This window comes from Miscanthus floridulus, chromosome 10, assembly GCF_019320115.1.
Source record: "Miscanthus floridulus cultivar M001 chromosome 10, ASM1932011v1, whole genome shotgun sequence".
Taxonomy (NCBI): Eukaryota; Viridiplantae; Streptophyta; class Magnoliopsida; order Poales; family Poaceae; genus Miscanthus; species Miscanthus floridulus.
Genome location: NC_089589.1, coordinates 37,209,167 through 37,221,436, shown reverse-complemented (window position 1 = coordinate 37,221,436; position 12,270 = coordinate 37,209,167). Strand labels below are relative to the sequence as shown.

At 44.8% G+C, this 12,270-nt stretch overlaps 1 protein-coding gene across 2 annotated transcripts; it reads right to left on the bottom strand.

Moving 5' to 3' along the window:
* Nucleotides 1-3,404: 3,404 nt before the first annotated feature.
* Nucleotides 3,405-7,171, bottom strand: LOC136486500 (disease resistance protein RPM1-like). Of its 2 annotated transcripts, none has more exons than XM_066483403.1 (3): nt 6,928-7,171; nt 3,914-6,772; nt 3,405-3,823 (listed from the first exon to the last, which is right to left on the bottom strand). In XM_066483403.1, the coding sequence occupies exon 2, from the start codon at nt 6,752-6,754 to the stop codon at nt 3,956-3,958; it is 2,799 nt and encodes a 932-aa protein (XP_066339500.1). In that variant the 5' UTR covers nt 6,755-6,772; nt 6,928-7,171; the 3' UTR covers nt 3,405-3,823; nt 3,914-3,955. The 2 variants fall into 2 exon arrangements, with proteins under 2 accessions (XP_066339500.1, XP_066339499.1); XM_066483402.1 differs by having other exon boundaries at nt 3,406-3,823; nt 3,914-6,818.
* Between the last annotated feature and the right edge of the window lie 5,099 nt (nt 7,172-12,270).

Here is a 12,270-nt window from a genome sequence, read left to right as displayed (position 1 = left end):
GTAACGGCAGGTTACTCATGCTACCAATATACTGAGCATAGCAGGTACTCGACCTGTACTAGTAGGACTCATGGGTACATATATTTATGCATGTAGTTTCCATAAAATGCCTGTAACGTAAATGCACATTATATATATTCAGTGGTCATTAAAAATAAGGGTTATGCACCGGGGCTTGCCTTGGGCAGGCGCCGGGTCGGTAGGGTCAGCACCAACAGGCTCCTGGGCTTCCTCCTGCATGAGGATCTCCTCCTCGTACTCCTCGATCACCTCGTCGTACTCCGGCTCGCTGACGGGCACGAAGTCTACCAGTTCATGATCTACGTGAAATGATGATGCAATGTTTAATAATATAACAACAACAGCTCTTAAAATAGAAGTACAACGATTTAACTACTAAGCTAGTGCTATCGACCACGGTGCTAAATTATCTATTGCAATCGACAACAAGTATCAAGTATGGCATTCATCGTTATTCCAGCAACTATCGGTATTTTCACTCCTAACGCCGATTTACGCTATATACCAATAAACAAGGGTAATAGCTACTTTATTTAACAACACCTCCTAATGCTACAAAATTTACAGCGAGCACATAACATCCTTGGGAACCTACCGTAAAAATTTCAAAGCTAAAACTATTACCGATTTGCCACAAGAATTCCTACAAATATTAATCTACATAATACTAAGCTTTCTAATTAGAATTTATGAGCCTATGATCATAACAGCTAACTGTGAACTAACTACACTAACAGATAGATGATATTTTTGTGAACCTAACAAAATTAGTCTCACTATTTTTGGACAACTACGCAATTTACTACGATTTATCGAAGTTCAATTCATAACTAAAATAAATAAACATTTCTATTCTCTGAAAATTAAGAAACTGAAACCTGGCTTCGCGGCCCAACACGCGCAGCCTGGCCCGCCCTGGCGCGAGCGCGCGCCGGCGCAGCGCGGCCCACGCGAGCGCGCGGCCCAGCCGGCCAACGGCCCGCAACGGGGGAGGCCCGCGCGCGATGGCAAATATGCACGGACACCCCCGATCGACTCGGTATTCACAGCAAGCTCTAAGACACTATTCCACCAGTCTACGCTTTTATAGCTGCACCCTCCCCTTTCTCCTTCTTTATCGCGGCGACGTCCCCCGGCACCCGTGCGCGCATTGACGCGACGGCGCGGGCACCGGGCAGCCACACCGGCATCATCCGAGCCTCTACTACCTAACTAAGGGGCCGGTGATTACCTTGGGGACAAAGCACAGCGACTGGAGGCTTCACGACGATGGCGGGCGCGTTCCCGTGAGTGACAGCGAAGACAGAGCAAGCAGATAAGCTAGAGAGCTCAAGGGACTACCCACGGATACCTTCGTGTTGATGGTACGGCCGAAGATGGCCCGAGGTGAGTTGGCCGCGTGCGCACCGACGATGCGACCGCGCCCGATGACGGCACGGCCGCGTCGGTGGTGGCTGGCCTGCTACAACACTACGATCGAGGTGCGCAGGATGGTCAGGAGGGTAAGGCGGGGCTGGTGATGCACTGAATTGCCATGGGGTGCCTTGGTTGTGAGGTTAGCCGTCGGCGTGGACCGCCCCGGTCTTAAGGACCCGAGGGCGCGGCGTTTCAAAATTGCAGCCTAAGACGGAGCTACAATCAGCGGTGTGGGGTCGGTAGGACTGCAGGCTACCTAGCGGAGTTGAGGACGTAGCCAATTTGTAACAGGACACTGCTACCACGGCGAATTTGAAAGAGCCGTCCCAGCGGCCATGGAGACAGCGGAGGCAGGCGGGGTCCTGGCGTGGCTTGGCTCGGTCCGGCTATGGATGACAACGTAACACACAAACACGCACAGCGATGGGGGACAACGAGACGTGCTCCAGGCGGCTGTCCGCGCGGTCACGGCTGCAAGCCGACGAGGCTCGGCACGGCGTCGCAGCGGGCAGCGCCAGACATGGAAAACACAGTGCAAGGTGACACGGATGTGATGGAGGAGCAGGCTGCCGTCCTTCGCGTGAGCAGACAGGGCGAGTCAACGGAGCAGTGCCGTGCGTGGCCGCTGGCGGCGTGCAGCACGGGACCCGGCGCACCTTCAACCAAAGCAGGGCAGAGCAGGGCATGGCGCGACAGAGCTCGGTCGGCGTCCTAGGCGCAGCGCGCCAGCCGGCGAGATGACCCGCGCGCCAGTGAGGGGCAGCAGGCAACCAAGGCAGCCGCGTCAAGACCCTGCGCGCGTGTGCCACGACGGTGGCAGTGCGGATGCGGCCAGCGCATCGACGCGCGTGCGCTGGGCGAACCAACAGCAGTGCCAAGCCGAGCAGCGGCGATGGCTGCGGTCAGCGCGCGGTGGCTGCCGGCCTTGGCACGCAGCGCAAAGGCCGTGCGCGGGCACAGGCGCGGCAGTGGACGCGGCCGGCGCGGCAGTGCGCTGGCAAGCCAGCAGCGTGCCAGGCCAAGTAGTGACCTCGCCCAGGGCTAAGTCATGTTTCGTGCATGCTTTTTAAAGCAGCTTGAAAGCTTATACGCGATGCTCCAAAGGCCAAACCAACTGTCCGATGCACAAGAGGGTACGTTGGGCTGTCGATCGGAGTCCAGATATCGCACCACTTCCTAAGCCGATCGCTCTACAATTATTGCCAAAGATGGCTTCGTCGACCCTTTTTAAAACTTATGGGGAACGACGTCGATTTGAACGGTTTCGCGTCGAATCCCAAATCCGACCTACGGGATGTACTAGCGAGCTATCCTTGTCCTCGACCGCACATGTTTTATCGCCGTTCGCAAAACGTTCTATAGCATTTTTATTTGACGAAAATTCGATTAGAATACAAAGCAATATTATGTGACACGAAACGTAACCTTTGTTTCATGTTTCATATAAATGTTTCAAGGACCGAACATTGCTTTATAATTCACGTTATACACATTGGCACATAAGTAAGATGCTCATGCAGCATTTTAGCAAGAACCGTACACTGTAACACCGAGGTGTTACAGCAATCCACGCCGAAAATTTGATACCGATGCTTAGAGTCATGCTAACTCTTTGAAACCTTCTAGGCAGTGTACCCAGGCATTCTATGACACCTCATTCGATTCATTTGGTTAATGCATCGAAAAACTAAATGCTTTGCTTTAGTGCAACACATTCTTGTATATTTATTAAGTAACTAACGGCAGGGTATCTCCATATAGCTAGAAAAGAAGCCATGTACTCAGGTTACCAACTAAAAAGAACATAACAATTGCCAACTCTGAACACCGCGCAGCCTAAAGATACTAATTTGGCTATTGGATTCTATTACAGTGTATCCTTTAAAACAACTAAAATTGTAATGCGATAGGAGTAACCTTTTAGGATAATCACACCCATTATATTCCATTGATTGGATCAAATTATTCATAAACATACTGCTGATTGGAACTTAAAGTTTTGGTTCCACACCCAACAGAAAGCATCCACAGACGAAAAAAGTTATGCTTTGCAAAACGAGAAGTACAGCGTCTGACAAGCTTATTACAAACCTGGGAGATGCCTCACCCATAAAGGACATCAAGCCCATATCTTAGGACCAGAGACTAAACAGGAACGACATGAAGTAGTAAATAAAATTACAACAGTGTTTGCGCTTAATTCGCAAACCGATTTATAAATTCGTAGACACTCTATTATGCAATCTGCACCCATACGGAATTCAGGACTTCCCTTGATGATGGGCGGATGTCCTGTGCTTACTCTATTCCTAGCTCAATACATGTCCACCAACCGCTGAACTGAACCACCAAAAGTCCAAAGCAGACCAACAAAGGCAGCAGCAACCTGATGAAAATGATATCAACGAGACATTTAGTTAGGAATGGCAGAGTGTTCTGGCCGGTCCAACAGCAAGAAGGAGCATAAAACCCATACCTTGTATGTGAATTCCGGAAATAGCAGCTAGGATCCAAGCCTTCAGCCAGCGAATGCATTCCCTTCTCTATTTACAATTCTTCGCCAAAATTTTTTCTCAGTTGATTTAAAATAAACCATTCTAATGTGGCTAATCTTCATTAGCTCTTCCTTGCATTCATTTGCTTCACCTTCCTGCCTAATGATCTTTATAAGCTCATCAGCAGCATTTTCCAAATATAATTCATCGAGCGTTGTAAGGTACTCAATGCCACGAGGGAGGCGCTTCAGTTCTGGGCACCCTGCAAACCGTAGCTCAACGAGGCTTCCTAGTGCACCTTCTTCTATTTCTACTTGGCTGAGCCGCAGAGCATCCCATATATATAGTTCTCTCAGTCGAGGAAATGACTGCGCAGAGAAGCATAATGTTTTCCCATCGTAAGCCCTATAAAGTTGAAGTGAGCATAAATTACGCAGCACCATGAGGTTAGGAAATGAGTTCTCATCAAGTTTGGAGAACGCCAGAGATAAACGAATGAGATAGTTAAGGTGCAACCAGGAAGAGAGAAGCTCAGGCATCCGTTTCTTTTCCAGCTGCCCTGCCAGTACGAGTTTACTAAGAGTTTCTGGTAGACTAAGTTGTTCCAATGGCAATGCTTCGTTTTCGTTTGACATACCAATTGACAAATGGACGAGACTGCTCATGTTCTGGAGAGCACTGCGCAGGACTAACGAGTGCTCACTTGTCACATCATCAACTGCAAATGTTCGTAAATCCGTCAAAGCTGCAACATCACGGAGAGTCTCTGAGCTAGCTTTAACCTTTTGAAGAGCATGCAGTCCTGTCAGGTTCTTTATTATGCCCCTAGGCACCTTTAATCCACACTGACGCCAGAAAGATCCTTCATGGACCCTTACAGTTGCATATAGGTACCTAAGCCTCTTCAGTTTTCCTACATCCTTTGGTAAAGATAGTAGACCAGTGTCGAATGCATCTAGTACTTCTAAGTTTTGCAATCTTCCAACAGCCTCTGGTAGAGTCTCAATTCCAGTACAACGGAGACCCAAGAAACGCAGATTAAACAAGCTGAAGACCTCATTAGGGAGCATCTTGATTTTAGTACCTTGAAGATCCAATGTTGACAACAATGTTGAGGATGCAAGGATAGGCCTCAACAAATCGATATCAACAGAACTTGTAAAAACATAGATTGCCCGGAGCTGCATCACACCAGATTGATTCAGCGGTACAATATTGGTGCTATTTATTGACAGTCTGCGTGTTTCATGTACTGAAAATGTCCCATGGCCCTCATAAACTTTACCAAAGCATTCTTTAGCTGCTTTTTCAAGGGCAAGATGTCGGATAACATCATGCATTCGGCAAACCTTCACTCGTCCAAACTCATTCTTCATCACAACTTGTAGTAAGCTTCGATTTACCAGATCATTCAAGTATCCCTCTGCCACTTGTTCTAGTGTTTTGTTCTCCTTTTCCATGATGAATCCAGAAGTAATCCAGTGCCTAATTAATCTTCGCCTCCCCAATTCATAATCCTCTGGAAATATTGCACAATGTAAGAAGCAATTCTTTAGTTCATATGGAAGGTCCTCCAAGCTGAGTTTTAAAATACTATCAACACCTTGGATCACATTATTAGTTGACAGCATTTCTAACTCCTTGTACACACTATCCCATTCAGAGTGTGTTGGTTGTTTGAAAGACAATAGACGTCCTATGCATGCAATGGCAATAGGCAAGCCGTTACACTTTTGTAAGAATTTTACAGCTAAATCATGCAACTCTGACGGGCACCTTTTGTCATCACTGTTCCGGAAAGCTGCTTTGCAGAATAACTCCCAAGAGTGCTTATTTCCTAGAGGCTCTAGCTCAATTCTGCAATTACTAGTTGCCAATGATGCAACTTCAAAGTTTCTTGATGTCAGAACAAACCGGCTGGTACAGTTAGTTGGAAAGACTTCCATGATATTGTTAATGCATACATCCTTTTCCCAAACATCATCTAGAACCAAGATATACCTTTTACCTTCAAGATGTTTCCGGATGATCTCAACTAAGCCTCTAATTTCCATGTTAGTAGCATCAGTTACGATGCTAAACTCTCTAGCAATTCTCTTTAGCAAGTCTTCAAACTGGTAACTCTTTGACACTGTTACCCAGGCTGCTGCATCAAAATCCAGTTTCACAATTTTGTAGACATGGTCAACCAAAGTAGTTTTACCTACGCCACCCATTCCCCACACTGTGGCTATTTTGTAGTTCTTTTCTTCTAGATCACCTATTAGCCACTGCTTGAGCTTGGTTGCATTATCTTCAATACCCACTACATCATCTTCCCTTGCAAAACACAAATTTTGATTGGTGGATCTGGCATGATGGTCACTGCTCCCAGTGTGTCCCTGCATTCCTGGGATGTCATAACGGGCCCTCCTTTTTGCAGCTTCTTCAAGCTCAGCATTGATATCATGGAGCTTGTGAGCTAGACGGTGCCAAACCTTGAGATGCTTGATCCTCTTCTTCATCTTGGCTGCAAATCCTCCATGCTTGTCGGCCTCAAGCTTGAACATGAATTCATCGATAACATCCTCGATCTGAAATGATAGTTCCCTGATATTCTTGGTGAAGATGCCAGTGGTCTCATCAGTATCCTTGAACTTCTCTGCCTGACGCAGGTAGGCCTTCATGCTCTCAAATTCCTTCTCAGCTTTGCGGATCTCGTCAAAAAGACCCTTGAGGGCTGAAGCTTCCTTGCAAAGCAGGGATGCTCCATAGGTTGCTGCTTCTTTCGCCAAGGCTGCACCTAGCTTGCCGATCAGCACTCCCACGACGGCTTCCGCCATGGTGGTTACCTGCGCTTGCTTCAGTGCATAGAGTCACCAGTGTAAGCTCGTGACCTATATAAACCTAAATCTCACAAATCAGTCCAATTATCAGAGGTTAATTATTTTCATGTCAACAATCTGAACCATGGAACCAACATTTGAACAAACTGTGAACTGACGAGAGCTGATACCTGAAAATGGGGAAGCTAGAAAACAGGCATGTGCTGCAGATCTGGGCTTCTGGCCAAGTTGAAGCCACTGTCAACCAAGGCGGAGTAGTAGTTCTGGAGTTGGATCCCGTAAGGACTAAGGAACGATGCTACAAGGCCCTAGAACAGAGACCACCACTCGACGAGTCAACAGCGAACAAGAAGAGGTTGTGGGCTTGTGCCTTCGTCTTTGTGGAACAAAGGATGAAGCTGATTGTGGACCTGGACAGCCACGCTACCAGCAGCATAGAAAGGAGTGAGTAATAAAAAGGGTATAGATTTGTTTAATAATAGTGGGAGCAGGTGACCAGAATAAGTCTATATTTTACTAGTCATTATTGTACAATGTAGTTGTTGATCATGTTGTTTATTCACAGATTTGACATGTAGTACAAGTGGGGCGGCTAGTACCGGACGGTCTAAACGGGGTGTCTGGAGTTACAGGTGGATGTGTGTGTTGGTGTTGGGTTTTCGTGATTTTTTAGTGTTTTTGTTTTGTGACGCGAAGACGGAAACAGTAAATACGTTCGAGATGTACGTCAAACACCTGTACAGATTAATAAAGAAATGTTCATCCAAAATGACTACTATTCGATTTAAGACAGAATTAGCAAACTTACTCGTGCATGCAACTCAGCTTGTTGTGTGGTTACCTTAATGACTTGTGGCTTCAAGATTTATTTGACGATCACGTTATGCATTTTAATTTATCTAGAAATCGAACTCCCTAATAATCTAACACGTTGGCCATGAGAGGATTACATATCATTTATCAATGATCGTGCCATGCATTCTAATTTGTTTTAAGATCAGACTCTATATCATGCCTAAACACTAACTCATACATGCATGGGAGAGAGTGGATCATGAAAATATTCCATATTCTAATTCGTTTTGAAATCAAACTCCAAATCGTGCTTGGACACCCTACTCTAATATATACAGTACATTAGATCCCATGGGACAGTTGTGAGCGATAAAGGACGAGGAATCATTTCACTCTTTAATATTAAGGTACATGGATAGATACATATAACACTACTACATAAAACATTTTTAAGACTACTCATTTTATTTACAGAGGCACTCACGAAATGTGACTGTCTCCTAAAATACATACTGATTTTCAGAGACGGTGGACAAATAATTTTAGGAGACACCCAGTAAAGGACCACCTTCTTAAATCAATTAACAAAAGCGGGTGTTAGGGTTTTCTGATGAAGTTAGGGTTTTCTAGTGTTATATGGTCTGAAGTCAATACCAGGCTAAGATGGGCTAAGATGGGCACGACCTCTTTAACAAAGGCGGACCGCCTCTCCATTTTCAGGGGAGGTCCGCCTATGTGAAAGACGCTGAGCCCATCATAGCCCATCTTAGCCTCATACTGACTTCAGAATATATATAACACAAGAAAACCGTAGGCCCACCTCTAAAAATGGCCTCCATTTTCAGTTAAAGAGGTAGAGCTCATCTTTGCCCATCTGAGCCTAGTATTGACTTTAGACAGTATAACACCAGAAAACCTTAACTTCATCAGAAAAAAAACCCTAACCCCAGAAAACCCTCCACCCGACGCCGCCAATCTCATCTTCCCTCTCCATTGTCAGTGGCCACCCCACCAGCGAGTGGACCTGTCGGCTGCAGTGCAGCTCCGCCTGTAGGTCCCCTACCACCGTCATCCTCCTCCTCTTTGCGTCCTCCCTGCCTGGCTGATGCACCGTCCTGTCCTCCTCATCAGTGTCTTCCTCGATGGCTGCGGTGCGGGCAGGCGAAGATCCGGTGGCGAGCGCGCGCACTTGGGGAGATCCGTTAGTGAGAGCACGGGTGACGCAAGATCCAGTGGCACCCGCGCGGGCGGGCTGGGATCTGGTAGCTAGCGTGTCATCTCTCTGGCTGCGGTGCTCACGCAAGGCCCTCTCCGGCGGCGGCGGCGCAGGTCCATCTCCGTCGGTTGCAGCGCGGGTCCCCTCCGGGGCCAGCTCGTTGTGGCGTCCGAGGCCACCTTAGATCAAGGGCGGCAACGGGGCTTGTGGCGCACACAGATCTGGCGGGGAGGGGTGGCGGTATGTCGTTGGGCTCGACATGCCTTGTAGATGGGTTCAGCAGGCCCATCGACAGGCTCACTATTTTTATACTTTTTTATTTATTAACCGTCTCTATAAATCTGAATTTACACGGGCGCGGTGTTGGAGACGGTTGCCCTGCCTGCCTGCGTTAAAGCTTTTTGACCGTCTCCAAAAATGTTTAGTGCAGTAGTGTAAGTATAATAGCGAACGTACATGCGTGCTGCAACAGAACACATATCTTGTTGCGCAGTCACCTAAACGACATGCATTTCGGAGGTTTATGTAACAATTGCGTTGTATGTTTCAATATATATTGAAATCAGACTACATATCATCATTGGACACACATGAACGGACAAGTTTCTAACTCGTATGAGCATACGTTGTGAGTCCGAGCCATAGATGAGACAAGGAAAGATGCGAGGGCATTGTGGGATATAAAAAAAAAGAGGACAGAAGAATCACATCACTCTTTAATATTACTAGCAAAATATGCCCGTGCATTGCATCGGAAGAAAAGCAAAACAATCGGTCGTTCATGCGATATGACTACATTTTATCCTTATAAAATTTTAAATCTAATTTATTTCATGATCATCATGATATCCATAATATAAGTTAATGTTGGTAATAATATGACAATGTCCTATTAAGCCGGTATCCATCCAAAAAAAATCTTGATAGATCTTTTTTTCTCCCGTTGCAAAGCACAATAATATTTAGATGTAAATATATTATAACTTTAATTTCCATATTATTCATATGGTGTTACACTTATATATTGAGCCCTTTTTGTGACTTATATATTGAGATCCGTAACTTTCTTTGAGCACCCATAGAAATATATAAGTTATCATATTCGATTAAAGTCGGAAGGAGATAGTTGCAGACATGTCAAGCATTGGTATGTTCTCCCATGATTATAACGGGAGACCTCTTTCAAATTTTCATATATCAGCTCCAATATTTTCCTAAATAGTAAACGGTCTTTACACAGTCGCCCTTCGTTTAGCGTTTAGGCTGTTTACACGATGTTTAAACGAAGTTAAACGGTCTAAACAGTTTTGTACTTTAAAAAAAATACATATAATTATATATGTGCATGTAAAAAATCAAGTATTCTAGCATTTATACATATTTATCCGAGTAAAAATCAATTATTTTGGTATGTATATATATTTATGCATGTGAAAAGAACCAAACATAGATATTTATGCATGTAACATATCAAGTGTACACATTTATAAATATAATAAACTTAAGTATACAAAATTTATCCGTACAAAACTGAACTAGATTTACCTCGTGTTCGCCTAAACAATTGTTTAAACAGTTGTTTAGCCTGTTTAATACTGTTTATCTCCGTTCCGTTTAGGCCGTTTAGACCGTTTTCCCCGTTTTTTGACTGTTTAAACGGTCAACCGTTTAATTTCTGTTTACCCTCTAAACAAAACAGTTTACTACCGTTTACCGTTTAGTGTCCGCTTAGGCCGTTTAGGGCCTGTTTAGTTCCACCAAAATCCAAACTTTGGCACTATGCAAAAAGAAGATTCCCCGTCACATCAAACTTGCGGTACATGCATGGAGTACTAAATGTTGACGAAATCAAAAACTAATTGCACAGTTTGGTTGTACTTTGCGAGACGAACGTTTTGAGCCTAATTAGTCAACGATTGGACAATTATTACCAAATACAAACGAAATGCTACAGTGCACTACATGGCGCTACAGTGAGTTGTCGGCGCCGAATCGGGCCAACTAAACGAGGGCTTAGGTGAACACTGATTAGCTCTTATCAGACATTGCAGAGGTACATTTATTTAAACTGAATTAGACAATAAACCGTTTAAGATTTCAATTCACTATTTGATTAGTTGGACCATTAACTAATCTAGATTTTAATAAGAATATAAGTTTCGTGTCTAATCAAATCAAACCGCATCAATGACTTAATAATGAATTTTTTTGTTTCTTAGAGATAGGAATAGGCAAAGATCAATGGTTCAAAAGTCTATAACATTATATATATTATTTGTTTTATATATATATTTATACGAGAAAAAACATTGTAGCAAAAGAACGAGTAAAAAATCAGACTCAAAAAGCAAGAACAACAAAAAAGATTGAAAACTGGAAAACCAAGATCAGAAAATAGAAACTGAGCCAATCACCGACAGGACAGGAAAAAAACGTAAACAAAAAAAGGAAACGCAAATAGAAGCCGAGCCAATCAGCAAGCTGAACAAAAAGGAAATAAAGAAACGGAAATGGAAAAAGATTGAGTGTCTTGCGGATTTGCTATTGGAGGTGGATGTGCATCGTGCCTCTACCTTGGAGGTGATAGATCCAATATGGATTCACATCGGATTTGGAATCGGGCTAGTAGCTGTGAACGGAAATTATTAGTATGGTAAAGTTGGATGAAAAATTAGGGTGTCTCCGTGCGTTGCAACGGGAGAAAATAATTTATCGAATATTCATAAAAAATGATCGTCCGCCTTTGTCGTTGTCAAAGACAAGTAGTTGACGACGTAGATGGAGCCACATTAGAGCCGCCCTCCTTGCCGGTGCAGAACGACGCATAGTGTCGTAGTGGATGGAATCGCTCGCCGGCGTCATCCGACCTCGTCACCTCAATGCAGCGGCGCGTCGTTAGTGTAGCTATGGTGCCATTGTCGATGGCGTCCGGGTTCGCCACCGTGCCCTGGCGACGTTGTTGGTATAGACGCGAAGCCATCACCGATGGTGTCCGTGCTCGCCTCAGACTTGCACGTATATATGTTAAATTAATGAAGAAAGAAAATAAAAGCATGAAAAAAAGGTGTTATAAACATGAGCTTATGCATACGATCATCTAGTAAATTTGTTTTTAAGATGCAAATTACCTTGTTGCATATTATATATGCGAGCACCAGATGATTTGTTCTTTCAAGACATCCCAGAATACAGTAGATTCCTCTTCAATCCATAAGGTTGCTTTCAACCAGCAGTAGAGACACGAACGGACTCGGTCCCATGCACTCGGAGCAATTGATGCATCTGGAAACGGCCATGCACTCGGAGCAATTGATGCATCTGGAAACGGCCAGGCAAACGAGTGGTCGCCTGAAAACAATTTTTGTATAGAACTTACTTCCTTCAGGCATTTGTAGCTCGCAATTTGCATGTTGTCCTGATCATTCGTCTCCCCTTCGTCCCAATGTTTCTACAGCGATGGGCGCATCAATGGACAAGATGGCCGACGATCGATGCGGCCGGC